Below are 13,948 nucleotides of genomic sequence, written 5' to 3'. Positions count from 1 at the left end.
GTAGATAGGCCGTCTCTGGTCTGCCACCTGTGCCGTGAGATCTCAGCCCTGCCCGTTCAGGAGCAGACTAGCCAGGGCTCTCTAGGCATGGTCTTGTTTGTAAGTAGCCTTTCTCTTCACTACTCAGAATATCTGACTTAGACCTCAGGTTCCAGGTTTCTGGGGGCCTTCCTTTTGCTCTCTGATGCCTCCCTGCAGCCAGAACAGATAAAGATAATGGTGAGGAGAAGAAGAATGGCTGACACATACATGGCATTTACTATGGGCCAGGCACTGTTCTAAGCACTTTTACAAATTGTTATTAATCTGAACAAACAAACAAAAAACCAAACTCATAGATAGAGACAACAGAATGGTTGTTACCAGAGGGGAAAGGGAGTGGGGGGGGGGCAAAGAAGGTCAAGGGGGTCAAATATATGGTGACGGAAAGGGCTAGACTTCCGGTAGGGTGCACACAGCGTACACAGATGTCATTTTATAAAGTTGTACACCGAAATATATTATTAACCAATGTTACCCCAATAAATTTAATTTTAAAAAATTATTGTTAATTCACTCCTTGTAACTTCATGAAAAAAGCACAGGTATCTGTTTTATAGACGAGGAGATAGAAGTTCACAGAAAAGTAAAAATAAATTGCATTTGCAAACCCTTTATAATTTTTCAAATCATTTTAATGCACGTTTTTCCATATATTGCCCACAAAATACATTTCCCTGTTTTGCTCCTTAGAAAGTTAATTGGGCAAGGTATTTTTCTCTTTATAGAGACTAAAAGCTCATGTTCTACTAGGGGAATGGATAGCATAAATTATTTAAAATATGATAACTGTTCTGTAATTAATGGGCTTATTTTATAATAAAAAAATAATCATGCTTACAAATACAGTATGGCGAGTTCAAGGGTAGAGGTTGGCCTAAGGAGCTCAGGAAATACCAAAGAAGTTACTGTAGGAAGCAGGTGATGTTTGCGTTGTGATTTCATGTGTTTCATTAAGTAGATGAGAGAGAGAGGGATTCCTGGTGGGGGAAACAGTCTGAGCAAAGGCAAGAAAGGTGTACAGGTGCTTTCAGGATAACGGCACAGTCTCCACGGGAGGTACCTGCTGATACATTACCCACGGCCTATTCACATAAAGTTCGCTTCCCACCACTGCAAGTTCAGCTGACTGGGCTTTTCCTCTCGGTTTCCGGAGTCTGAGTCCCAACAACATGTGTTTCCTTCTTTCCCCCGCTCTCAGAGTGCGAGCCTATCGAGGCCATTGCCAAGTTTGACTACGTGGGCCGCACAGCCCGAGAGCTGTCCTTTAAGAAGGGGGCGTCCCTGCTGCTCTACCAACGGGCTTCCGACGACTGGTGGGAAGGTCGGCACAATGGCATCGACGGACTCATCCCCCATCAGTACATCGTGGTCCAAGACACGTACGTTGGGCCCCCTGCACCTTTAGGGGTCCCTGTGGGAGAGAGGCTTTATTTCAGGAGCCATAGGAGGATGAGGGAGACCAACCCCAGGGGGCACCAGCATGGTCATGAGTTCACACAGTTCCTGGATAGCCCCCAGACTCAGTGGAGAATTGTTTTTTAATTGTTCCACACTCTTTTCTCCTGTAAAATCAATCCTCCACTGCCCTCCCCCCCCAGCCCCGACCCCCCCCCATACCCCTACCCGTCCCTAGACACTTGCCAGCTAGTGCTCATCCACACTTATGCCTGATGAGTGAGAATGAGGGGTTATTATTTGACCACTTACATTTCCTTTCTGGAAAGATACGGGTGGGAAAACATTTTGACTGCTCTTCCTTTTTTTTAAACAACTATGTCCACCCCCACCTGTTGAGCCACTGATGGCGTTTTTTTCCACTTAAATGAAAATGATGAGTTAGTTCCTTTTCTAAGACAAATGTAGCTTTAAGCAGCCTTGTAGAAATGACCCAGTTTATCTAACCCGGATGAGGTAGACTTAGGGAAAGATGGGAGAGGAGGAGAAAGACTGTAAGGGAATAAAGAGAATGTGAACTGGTCCCAGGAGACTCCATCAGATGGGTTGTTGGCTGATTCCCCCTCTTTGAAGCAATGGCTTCCAGCAGGAAGGCTTTTCCCCATGGACCCAAGCCAGCCTCCCTGCCCCTTTGCCCTGCTTCTGGCCCTAACTCCCTCCCCTTGGATACGATGCTGTCAGTGTTTTTAGTCCTTCCCTTAATATTATTTTTTAAAGGTTGATATCCTGAATGAGTCTGCACCCTCCCAGCCTCTCCCCAGCTCGTTCTGCGGGGAAATCCTCCCTCTGTTGATAACATCGCAAACCTGGTGGCCATCTGTGCGTGGACAGGACCCTCCCAAATTTAGCATTATGACTTCACTACAGGACTGAGAGAAGATGAATTGTGGGGGAGAAGGGGCTGCCTTTGTCATCAGTAGCCAGAGGGGCCAGGAGAGCAGTGGAGAGACCGGGGACCAGCCGGGACGCTCTAAGCGGGGCTGGATACGCTACGACAGAGTGTGGCGAGGTCCTACCTCAACGTCGGCATCTGCAGAGCCACCGCAGAGCGGACTGTCCTTACCCAGCAGTGCTCAGGACCTCAGCAAATAAACCGCAACCTGGACTGGCCTCCTCTCTCTCCGGGAGGTGGCCCCAGCACAGCGGCGTGGGGTGGAAGGCAGGTGCCGTGAACCCAGGTGTCCCCTAGTCCAGCTCTCCGGAGTTGCTGAGGACCCCGCAGAACTCAGCGGGACTATTTATTTTTATTTAAACGACCCTCCCAAGACCCTTAGGTTTCCTCGCCTCTGCTCACAGAGCTAGCCCAGCCAGGCGCTGCTGCTACCTCAGAGCCATTGTGGGGTCGTGTGTGTGTTGGGGGGCCATCTTGCCGATTTAACACTGCTTTTTGTGTTGTTTTCCCTGCCTGCCTGCCCCTTCTCCCCCAGCGAGGACGGTGTCGTGGAGAGGTCCAGCCCCAAGTCTGAGATTGAGGTCATTTCTGAGCCACCTGAAGAAAAGGTGACAGCCAGAGTGGGGGCCAGCTGTCCCAGTGGGGGTCATGTAGCCGATATTTATCTTGCAAACATCAACAAGTAAGCTCTGCTTTTCATTTTCTGCTCCTCTGAATGACTTGCCTCACCCAGCCTCACCCTCTGGCCTGAAGCCCCTCTCCATTCCTGTGCTGCACAGAGGGCGCCCCCCACCCCCCGCCGGCCTAACAGTTTGCATGTGCTCCTTGCTGCTCCAAGGCAGACAGGGCTGAGGAAGCTCCGCAGACCTCCTGAGGTCCAGGGGCCCAGCTAGCTGCCCTCGTGCTGTAGAACGGAGCTCACTGTGTTCCCGCAGTGCCTCAGCTCTGACCTTCCTGGCCATCTGACTGCTACAACTTTGGCCAAAGCTTTGGTCACTTAAGGCAACTTGCTTTTGTACTGTTTCTCAGAGGTGCCTTCTCTTTTCCAGTTCTTACTCAAATAATTGTCTGTGATGTCTTCTTTGGCCCTTGTCTGCCGGAAGATTTGAAGTCTTGTGTGTCTTCTACTAGGCTCATGTTACCCCAGATGGGTTTATTTAGATGTCATGTGTCTGTTTCTCCCCCTGTCCCGCATTCACTCCTGTGGAGGAAAGGAGACCACTATGCCCCCTGAGCTCTTTGTCCTGAGCTCTTTCTTCAGTGTCTAACTCCTAGCTCCCTTTCTGTCTGTCCTTTAACACCAGTAAAAATAATTTCCCATTTTCCCCTATTGCTTTAGCCCTGTGTATTATCCTTCCCTATTAGTCCCTTTGCAGATTCCCACTCCTGTCCAGCAGGCTCTTAACTCTGCCCCCAGCTTTCACTGTGGCTGTTAGCGACATCTTTGGGGTTTTAACTCCACCCACACCCGATCTGGCTGCCTAGAGGGATCCCACGCCTGCGTGCTGCTGCCTCCCCTCGAGACATTCAGGTTATTGGAGAACTAATCTCATCTCAAGGGGCCAGACACCAAGTCCCAAAGCCTACAGACCTCTTTCCGCCAGACCCTGAAACTTGGCCCAGTGCCAGCAGGATGACACGCCCCAGGGCACTCCTGATGAATATGGATTGGAGATGATGTACAGTTTTTATTCCCCTCTGGCTTTGGAGGAATGAAATGATTTGCACATTGAAAACCTGTTAACCATAGCCTCTGGACACTGAAACTGGAAGGAGAATAAAAGATGCTTGTTGTTTTTAAACTGCACCAGGTCGCCCAGATCTCTTGGCTTTTTTCCAACCAGACGGTAGCAGGGGAAGTGGTTGGGGCACGTGGCTCTTCTCCAGCTCTTTCGCCCTCAAGTTAGTAAAGTAGCTTATTCAGCTCACTTAGTCGATGTTATAATCAAAGTCAGATCAGTAAAAAGGATTGAGGATTTTATTTCCCTCCAGCATACTGCCTTGCTGGGAGGGCAAGCTAGTAAAAAGTGACTGTGGGCTAATCATTTTTTTTTTTCCTTATTTGCAAGTCTATGTTAATTTTAAGCCTGTAATCATAAGGTTATAAGCCTGTAATTAACCCAGAAACCAAGGCAGGATTGGTGGAGGGAGAGTAATTAGTTAGGTACACGTTTTTAAGCCATCATATTATTTGATGCCATTTGTACAAAGGAGTTATAGGGAACCATAGCTGACACAGTCAAAAGATGAACGAACGTCTTGTAGAAAATCAAGGAGGTTCTCTTGAGCTCCTTGCTTGGTGGTGTCAGGATGGGGTGTTTGGAGGACCTGGGCTACCTGGACACCAGCTGGTCAATGGGGAGCAGCAGCCCCCAGCCGGGCATATCACACCCTTAGGAGTGACTGCCTTCCAGCCTCAACTCCTGCCCAGGCCCCTCACTTTCCTGAGTGCCCCAGGTTCTCTCTCATCCCTGGACCTTCACGCCTGCTGTCTCTCCCCTTAATTACCTTCTCCTCTCCCTTCAAGACTTAGTCCGAAGACTTACCTCTTTCTGACACCCTCACGTTCCTCAGGGCTGAGTTATGTGCCCTTATTCTGTCTTCCCAAAGCCTTTTAAGTATCTCTTAGGACCCAAGCTGCCCTCAGATCCCCAACCAGGCTGAGATCTTTGAAACCAGGAACTCTGTCTTCCTCTCTTTGCATCCCTGGGGCCTGGCCCTGAGCCTGGCACACACCAGGCCACTCCACAGATCTCAGCAGCTTTCGCCTTGCGAGTCAGCCATCCTCAAGGGGACAAAGGAAGTCAGCGGAGTAATTGGGGTGTGGTATTTCAATTTAGTTTCACACATTTATTAAGCACCTACTGTTATGGCAAGCACTGATGCTGGTTATTCAGAGGACTAAGATGGCCCCTGGCCTCAGAGCTCAGTCTGGCAGGGTAAATGCTGTATAGACAGGTAACTAAAAAGCAGTGCCGTAGATGCTCTGAAGGAACAGAAGAGGGAGTGATCGATTCTGCCCCCCCGTTGGACTTGGGATACCAGGGAAGACTTAGCACAGGAAGAGTCCTTTCAGCTGGGCCCTCCCTGTAAGACACAGAGAACATCATTTTCCACTCAAGAATGGCTGGCACCCACGGCTAAACTGCCGAGCCGCCAGCTTCATGGAGTAGCTACTACATTCCAGGTCCCGGCCCAGGCCCCAGGGACGTACATGAGGAACACCTAAGCAGGGAAGAGGGCCGGGCTGACTTAGAACGCGGGCCCTGCCTCACACTAGCTCGTCTTCAGGTCCTCCGACCCCTACCCTTCTTCCGTCCTCAGCTCCCACCTCAACCCAGTCGTCTTTCATAGATTCAAGATCAGAGCTGCTCAGCTGCCATCCCAGACCAGAAGTTTTATTGCTTCTTAGAGCAGGTCCTTTAGAATCTGATTCCGAAAGAAAATGAAATTATTCAGCAGTAGGCAACACCCATACAGCTAGGACTCTGCCAAACTGTTTTGTATGAGAGCCTTAGTGGTCTGAAACAGATTGACTCAGAGCCAGGGTTCAACCCAGTGCTGGGTGACTTAGGGTCATATAGATGGATTTTCACCCTAAGAAAACGTACAAACTTGGCCCTAACTATGCAACATTGCAGCTTCTTGAAAAATATTCTGTTCCATGTCTGCAAAAAGAGCAACAAACAGCCTCTTGCCAAAGCCCGAAATGGTTACAACCTTGTAGTTGGACTAAGAAACAGGCTAAAATCTGGAAACGTCAACTCTCCTCTTACCAGCAATTCCTCAATCCTTGGTGATGGTGAGACTTTTTCTCCTGCCTGGGGCCTGGTTTCTGTTCAAAGCAGGTAATAGAGGGGCCTTTCCATGAATCTCTCTCCCATTAGAAACTTCCGCTTAATCAGACATTTTTCCTGACAGCACCTTATACCTTGAGAACTCAAAGCCCACGACTACCAAGTAAGTATCCATTTCTCCTTTACCCAGGTGGGGGTGGCAGGGGAACAGAGACATGGAAAAAGCAAAGGAGAGAGCCTGCTGTGTGTCCCTCTCCTTCCAGAAGTTCATGGGTGCCAGCGTCTGCCCCTCTTTCACACATGCTAGCTTCCTTGGAACTGGGGCTCCCTGGTCACACTGCCCTCTCTGTTTGTGATTGAAGGCAAAGGAAACGGCCAGAATCCGGGAGCATCCGGAAAACATTTCGGAGCGACAGCCATGGGCTGAGCAGTTCCCTGACTGACTCCACCTCCCCGGGGGTGGGGGCTAGCTGCCGCCCATCTTCCCAGCCTATCATGAGCCAGAGTCTCCCCAAGGAAGGGCCAGATAAGTGTTCCATCAGTGGGCATGGGAGCCTCAACTCCATCAGCCGCCACTCGTCCCTGAAGAATCGGCTGGACAGTCCACAGATCCGGAAGACAGTGACAGCCGGAAGGTCAAAAAGCTTCAATAACCATCGGCCTGTGGATCCTGAGGTCATCGCACAGGTAACTGAGGGCTCCTGGACAAACAGCTGGCATGACTCTCCACTTGTCACTACTGCTTAGTGCAGCCCATGCTGATAAGGACAGAACTTGAAACAGAATGTTGCTTTGTACATTGTATACTGAGTTCAGGGACTATTGGACATCTGGACCTGATAAGACAGCTTTCCAAAACATGTGCCGACCTCTCTCTCCCCAAAAAGAACTTGAAGACAGAATACAAAAAAATTCCAACTTCTTGTGCATATATGGGCTATTTGCAAGGCTGTTGTCATCTTTTTAAATCAGTCACAGATAGAGTATTTTGATAGAGTCCATTCAGCCCAGGTTGCAAGTCTTGAGACCCTGATAGACTTTGGGAAGCTGCCCGAGCATTGAGGCTCAGATGTAATTCTGGCCACATTTTTATGGTGGCCCCACCATCCCATTTCCTGAGGCTAATATCTGGTCCCTCATAGTAGATGGATGGTCAGTCAACTATCTGCTTCTGGTCTTGAAGGCCCCAAAATACTCTGCCCCCAGGGACGTAGGTACCAGAAGGTTTCCAGCCCAAGTTTCCAGGTGCACTGGAGATGAGCTCCCTGGTTACAGGGGTCTTCTTTCCATGTATACACCACACTGACGAGTCTCTGTTTTCCATGATGTATTAGAGATCCAACCCCACCTCTAAAACTCCGACTACCAGGCTCGCTCCAAGCAGCTCACTCAGACGTCTCTCCCAACTCTATAATTTTCGTTAGACCAGGTAGGAACTGAGGACTCATTGTTGCCCTCTTCTGTCTCAACTCAGTTGAGATTCTCTTCACCCCATCTTCCAGGGGACAATAGAGGCTGGGTATGGTCTCTATTATTGGCTTAATTGTGGCGCTCTGCTTAGGGAAGGTGTACCTGGCAAGCTCAGTATTAAGCTCTGGGCCTGAGATGCCTTGCTTTGCTAGCGTCTGTTCTGTGCCTCTACTTAAGCTCTTGGCTGCAGTCTGCGTTACACCAGGGGAATCCTCCCATCTCCCTCGTTGGCCAGGTGTTACTAGGAAGGGCAGAATAGGAACACAGCTGGGACAGACTCGAGCTGCAGAGCGGGACTGTGGAGGGCGATGGAGTTCTTCCTGGGCGTCTTAAGATTTGAGAACATCATAGGGATGACAGAGATTGAATCACTGTCAACAGAACCCGTGGATCACCCTGGAGGACCAAGACATCTTGCGCCAGGGCCTTTGCTTGGAGCATACAATCTTTCAATGTGAGCCTGATATCCAGGGAGAAGCCCTGTGGTGGTTTGTGGGGAGGGCCAGAGACATATGTGTGGGGAGGAAGGGAGGGAGGGAGCTGGGGCTTCTCCCTGGGAGGCAGCTGGCTTCATACCAAGGGTCTTTGGTTCTGCCTTGAGCCCCTGAGCTAGGACTGCAATTTCCTAAGATCTGCTGTGTTCCACTGTGCCTTTCAGGTGATTCCCCTATGTGGGCTCTGGCGCCCCCTCCTGGTCACTCTTTGGTTCCCCTCTCTTGGTGATGGGTAGAAAGACATGGTTTTTTTACCAAGTTGGGTGGGGGGGTGGGGCAGGGAGGTGTCCTGATGAATCTTCAGGGCCAGGGGCTCTTGAGGAGGAAGGACTAACCCTCTTCACCTTCAGCCTTGAAGTCCAAGAGAACAAAGATCCTACTTCGTCTCTACCACTTAAAAACAAATGTTTATTATGTGCAATTTCAAGCATACATAAAAGTAGAGAGAACTGGATGATGAATCCCATGGACTCACGACCAAACTCCTGGCCACTCTTAGTTCATCCCCCTTTTCCTTCCCCATTGGATTATATAAATACTTCATCCATAGATGTTTCAGTGCATATCACTAAAACCCGAGGACTCTCAAAAACATCTCAACACTCTTTGTAAAGGAAAGAAAATCTCTTGATAATGAAAATCCCTTTGTCCCCCTCCCCCCACATTCTGAACATTCATATGTTCAAGGATTTTGGCCAAGTAAAATAATCTGGACATCTCATTGCAGTTGGTTTCTCCATGATTTTGCCTATGGTGTTGAAATAGGATCCTTGGGGACTTCTCCCTACATTTGCCTCACCTCCTCCTTTGTCCTGTTTTGCAGGATATTGAGGCAACTATGAACTCTGCCCTGAACGAGCTGCGAGAGCTGGAACGGCAGAGCACCGTCAAGCACACCCCTGACGTGGTTCTGGACACCTTGGAGCCCCTCAAAACCTCCCCCGTGGTGGCCCCCACATCGGAGCCCTCCAGCCCCCTGCACACCCAGCTCCTCAAGGACCCGGAGCCCACCTTCCAGCGCAGTGCCAGCACTGCTGGGGACATCGCCTGCGCCTTCCGGCCTGTGAAGTCTGTCAAGATGGCTGCCCCAGTCAAGCCGCCAGCCACACGGCCCAAGCCCACTGTCTTCCCCAAAACAAATGCCACTAGCCCTGGTGTCAACTCATCAGCTTCCCCACAATCCACTGACAAGTCTTGTACTGTCTGAGGGATATAATTTAATTGTTCTACACAAGGGGGCTGGAGGGACTGACTGTTATTAAAATCTTCCTATTTAACTAGCTTGGGGACTTCAGTTGAAAAATTAGATTCTAAGTTGTTCTTGCAGAAATTAGCCTTCCCGTCACCCAAAACCTTGGGAATGAAGCCCTCACTGTCACCCTGCCCTGCCCTTCCCGCTGCCCTCTGCTTCCCCCAGTTGTCGTAATCCAGCCAGCTGCAGTACATGCTGTTCTTAGATTAGCCAGAGATAGATTTTTTTCATTATCAGGTCACTGTGAAATCTGGCCAGGCAAGTCACAAGGACATGGGCAGAAGTCTCAGTCCCCTCAGACATAGGGGATGCCTGACCAGATGACTGGCTACTGACATCTAGCTCTCAGTGGCATCTTGTTTTGGGTACTGATTATAGAGAATCATATGTAGTCCGTTTAGTCAGTTCTTCGTTTTGCGCACACACACACACACACACACACACACACACTTCTAGTCTCTGGCATGTGTAGCCTCCTGGTCCTAGACAGTCTCTTTGTAAGTTATTGTGGCAGTTCACACAGGAGCCACCAGGGGTCCCTGTTTCCGTTACAAATCTTGTTCTGTCTGGGCCAGAGAACCTAACCTTTGAAATCTCTCCATCATAGGGAATTGAGCAGGATGGGACTCAATCCTGTAAACTGTTTGGGGGTTGGGGGCTTTCTCTCTGTCTTCTTTCTATTGGTGTGGATTGGTCATTGGTGTTTGCTTTTGCTCTTCTCCATCCTCTGGAACTATTACAACCCAATCTTATTATGGAACTTCTCAAGTTTTTCTGAATGTATAGACATTTCTCGGATTCCCGTCTTTGTCTCTGATGGACCGTTTCCCATTTAAGACATTTTCCTGTATTAGACAGCTTTATAGCTGGTTTTAGGGTAAAGAGTCTTAAGAGAGTTTTATTAAGTTTATGGCAGGTTTGGAAAAGGTAAGAAATGGGTCCTTCCACTTAAGACATAAAATACATTATCCTATTAAAAGTTAAATTCAGCTTTGCTAACCCCAAAAGTATTCCCAAATGAAAGCTTATCCTAAGTTTATCCCCTAGTTTGGTTATTCTATAAGGTCTCTCTCATCAGGGACCAACAGGGGCTTGGGAGAGCCCTAGTTAGATTAAAGAGAGACATTTCTCCTTCAAATCTGTTTTCTTTTACCCAAATAAGGACAACTAAGAGAACCTTGGCCCCACGGGCTCTGATGTTTTCCCAAAGGCCGGAATCGAGGAAAATTAAAAATTGGATGCTGAATATTTTGGCCTGTTTTCTGGTTCCCCTCCAAAAAGCAAAAACGATGCCCTTGTCTGCTTTAATCTAGTCTCCCAACCCAGTGCCCAGTGCCCAGCTCCCCCAGCATCATGTTGTCCCAGCAGGACCAGAGCTGGAGACAGTCCCATCCCAGGCTCATGAGTCTCAGGCACCTAGTTGGGTTAAAGCTGAAACTCATTCCTCTTGTCAGTTTTCTGGTTGTAAAGCTGCACTTTTAGCCTTGTTGTTTTCTGTAGTTCAGGAGAGATGGGTTGCCATTCAGATAGGAAAATCCGAGTTTTCGTATCTTTAGCCTAGAAGATCCTTTTTGGACCAACATTTTGAAGTTGGCAGTTGATAGTGGAAGTGGTAGGATTGTCCTCCTTCTGTGTTAAGGAAAAGAGGGACGTTGTGGGAAATGACTGATTAGAACGATAACCTGCACCACCAGGAAACCATTCCAAGAGATGAAAGGGAGAAATGAGCTCCTTCAATGAAGGGAGTCAACCTCTGAGAGGCAACCCACGGTCCTCTGGATTCTTGGCTTTTCTTGCTCTGTTTAGTGGCCTGTCCTTGTCTGTCACCTGGACTTAGGCAGGTCTTGAGCCAACAGGGATTTTCATACCCAAGAATCTGTTTCCTTGCTGAAAATGGAATCCCAGCCTACCCTTTACATTCCTTTTGACCCAACTGATGCAAACCGGTGCCCATGCCGACCTCTTCTCCTCCCTCCAGCACACTCCTCTCTAAGAAAGGAGAAGCAACACTTTCTTAATGACAATGCTTTGGGCCTGTTCTGTTCCTGCCTTATTTCTCTTTCAGCCTGTACATGACTGTGTTCACCATCCCCTTGGGTCAGTGTCCATCTGCTGATTTGCGTCGTGAACCGGACAGTGTGTGAATGGTCACCGACTCCCCCAGCTCCGGGAGCCGAGTTGTCTTCCTCTCTCTGGTGCTCCTAACACTTGTGAGATGGTCCTGTCGAGAGGTCTAGGAACCCATAGAAGGAGAGTCCTCCTCGGCAGAACTTATTGCAGTCAACTGGAATTGAGGTTGCACACTGTGATTTTTACACCGAAAAGCCAAAAGGAGCTGGCCACCACGGGCCTAGGGAGACCAGTCTTCCTTAAACATGCTCGCCTAAACCAGCATGATGCTGCAGAGAGCCCCACTCTGACCCCTGGGCACGGATCCTTTTCCTGGTGTAGACTCTGATGGGTCAGTCTGGGGAACAGAGGTGGGGTGGGGCTACCAGCATCCCGATTTGGAAAAAGAGTTTGTAGCCAGCAGCCTGGAAACTGGAAACACTGGTCTCAGCCAACCTCCTCAGGGCACCCTGGTTTCTCCCCAAGGAGATGAGGAGAGATGATGCCAGCAACAGGATGAACAGACCACTGGAAGGGCTGGTGTGGATGTACTTTACGTTCAGAAGAGAAGTTAGATCTTCCAGGGAATTGCAATGTTGTGGCGTCTGACTTGTATGTCACGTTTGTGTACAATGGTATATTCTTTAAATAGTGTTGATAACTGGAATATTGTATGTATGCTTGGAGATGCTTTGTGTGAACCTAAGACTGTCGCTCAACAGATGTTGGATTGGGGAAAATCCAAAGCACAACTTCGAAATAAAATACGTTTTTAGGTTTCGATGCTGCAGTTTGTATCCCTTCTCCACTCCCTGAAATCTCCACTCCATGAGTCCCACTGCCTAGGACAGATTGTGATTTGTCCAGGGTAACGGAGGCTTCCCTGGCAACAGAAGGAAGCATTAGGTGACCTTGGGAGCCAGCCGCCTTCTCCGTCCCGCTACCAGACACAGCACAGGTACATTTATAACGTGGGTTTTTCCCCCCAAGCATTTCTACTTAGCCCATGTGTGGAACCTAAGAGGTGTAGAAAGACTTCCAGCTCTCCACTGGGCAGCCTGTTACCATGAGAACCATTTCCTCCACAGAATCCACCTCCCCTGTTTTCAAGACGATTGTCCTCATTTCCATCTCTAGTCACATTTCCCTGCTTGGAGGATGGGGCCTGCGAAGTTGCTTGGAAGCTTTGCCAGCCACAACGAAAGATGACTGAAGGTCTTAGTTTTTCTACAACCAAGGCTGGAGTCATTCTGCCCTTGGCAGCCCCCTGCCTCTGAGAGAAAAGCTGACCCATCGGCTGGTGCTGTTGGTGTTGAGTACAGGGTGGGGGAGGGGAGCACAGAGAAATGCTTTCCATAGATTTTGATTCTAACACATCATAAGTTCAAGAGTGAAGTTATTCCAAGATAACAACTTGAATGCATCCTCGAGTCCCTAGGGCCCACACTTATTCTCAGTGGGCTCATTCTAATGCCAGAAGCTCCTGCAGAGGGATGAGATCTCGTCTCCAAGGGAGCGCCCAGTGCTCAATGATAATACAGGTCCTACCCCAGGCCCTCAACTGGACACTTCACATCTCTAAGGCTTGTCATCTCCACCGGTCACTTGTGTATCTTATGCAGCTCTCACACCCTTCCACTCTGTCATCTTTTCCCCTCCCTCATTTTAATGGTACAGCTACAGCTTGAGCTCTTGCTGGTCCCTTGATCTTGACTGTCCAGCCTCCTTGTGATGAGTTCCCACTCCTGAGTGTAGGTGACGAGCTATGACACAGAGTTCTTTCTTAAGCTCTGAGCAAAGACTCTGATTTCCAGAGAATCCTAAGGCAAAAGTGGGCTATTCTTTGGGGATCCTCTTAATTCCTGTCACGAATCCTGATGGGAGCTTGATGGAAACAAGTGACAAGACAATCAAAACACAGGCCCAGATTCCATCCAGATAGAAGCAAAAAAAGGAGACGGTGGGGTATGAATTAGGAAACGGTCTTTATGATGAACTAATCTAAATATTTATATTCATAGGTATATGAAGCTTCCTTTTCCTCAGGAGTTAGCAACCCTGGCGTATTACATATGCCAAAGACTCATTTGTTGGTCAGTCAACAAACTAAGCCTCACTGTGTGCTAAGCACTGTCATTCAATATCGAACAGGAGAAATAGGTAATGGAGCCCTCTGGTTTCAAGAAGAACAGGTAAATAAGCAAAATAAGTGTTCCTCTGAAAATGAAACAATGTAGTAAGATAGTGCCTGGGTTGCTCAAGAACAGCCATTGTCGGGGTTATGAGTAAGAGTTCTGACCCTGGGATACGTGCATGTGGAGTTTTAAGGACAGATCGTACCTGAAAACAAATTTGGGCGCCATCACCTTATAGATGTGTTCGAACTAAGACTCCCAGGAAGAACATATAAATGAAAAAAGGAGAAGGTATCAATAAT

At 48.7% G+C, this 13,948-nt stretch overlaps 1 protein-coding gene across 3 annotated transcripts in view; it reads left to right on the top strand.

Annotated features, from left to right (window-relative positions):
• Positions 1-12,292, top strand: part of SRGAP2 (SLIT-ROBO Rho GTPase activating protein 2) — a 233,196-nt gene extending 220,904 nt beyond the window's left edge. For 2 of the 3 annotated variants that reach the window (XM_019752457.3, XM_019752456.3), the window contains exons 20-23: positions 1,241-1,421; positions 2,925-3,071; positions 6,549-6,873; positions 8,974-12,292. In XM_019752457.3, coding sequence (XP_019608016.3) covers positions 1,241-1,421; positions 2,925-3,071; positions 6,549-6,873; positions 8,974-9,357 — 1,037 coding nt within the window. In that variant the 3' untranslated portion in view covers positions 9,358-12,292. Of the gene's footprint in view, positions 1-1,240; positions 1,422-2,924; positions 3,072-6,548; positions 6,874-7,520; positions 7,616-8,973 lie in introns of all 3 variants that reach the window. The other variant, XM_019752460.3, reaches the window with a different exon arrangement.
• Positions 12,293-13,948: the final 1,656 nt, after the last annotated feature.

Source organism: Rhinolophus sinicus, chromosome 11 (assembly GCF_057876585.1).
Source record: "Rhinolophus sinicus isolate RSI-liver-muscle chromosome 11, RSI-T2T, whole genome shotgun sequence".
NCBI classification, from domain to species: Eukaryota; Metazoa; Chordata; class Mammalia; order Chiroptera; family Rhinolophidae; genus Rhinolophus; species Rhinolophus sinicus.
Note: the sequence above shows the minus strand (reverse complement) of the source record. Positions and strands in the feature narration are given on the sequence as shown.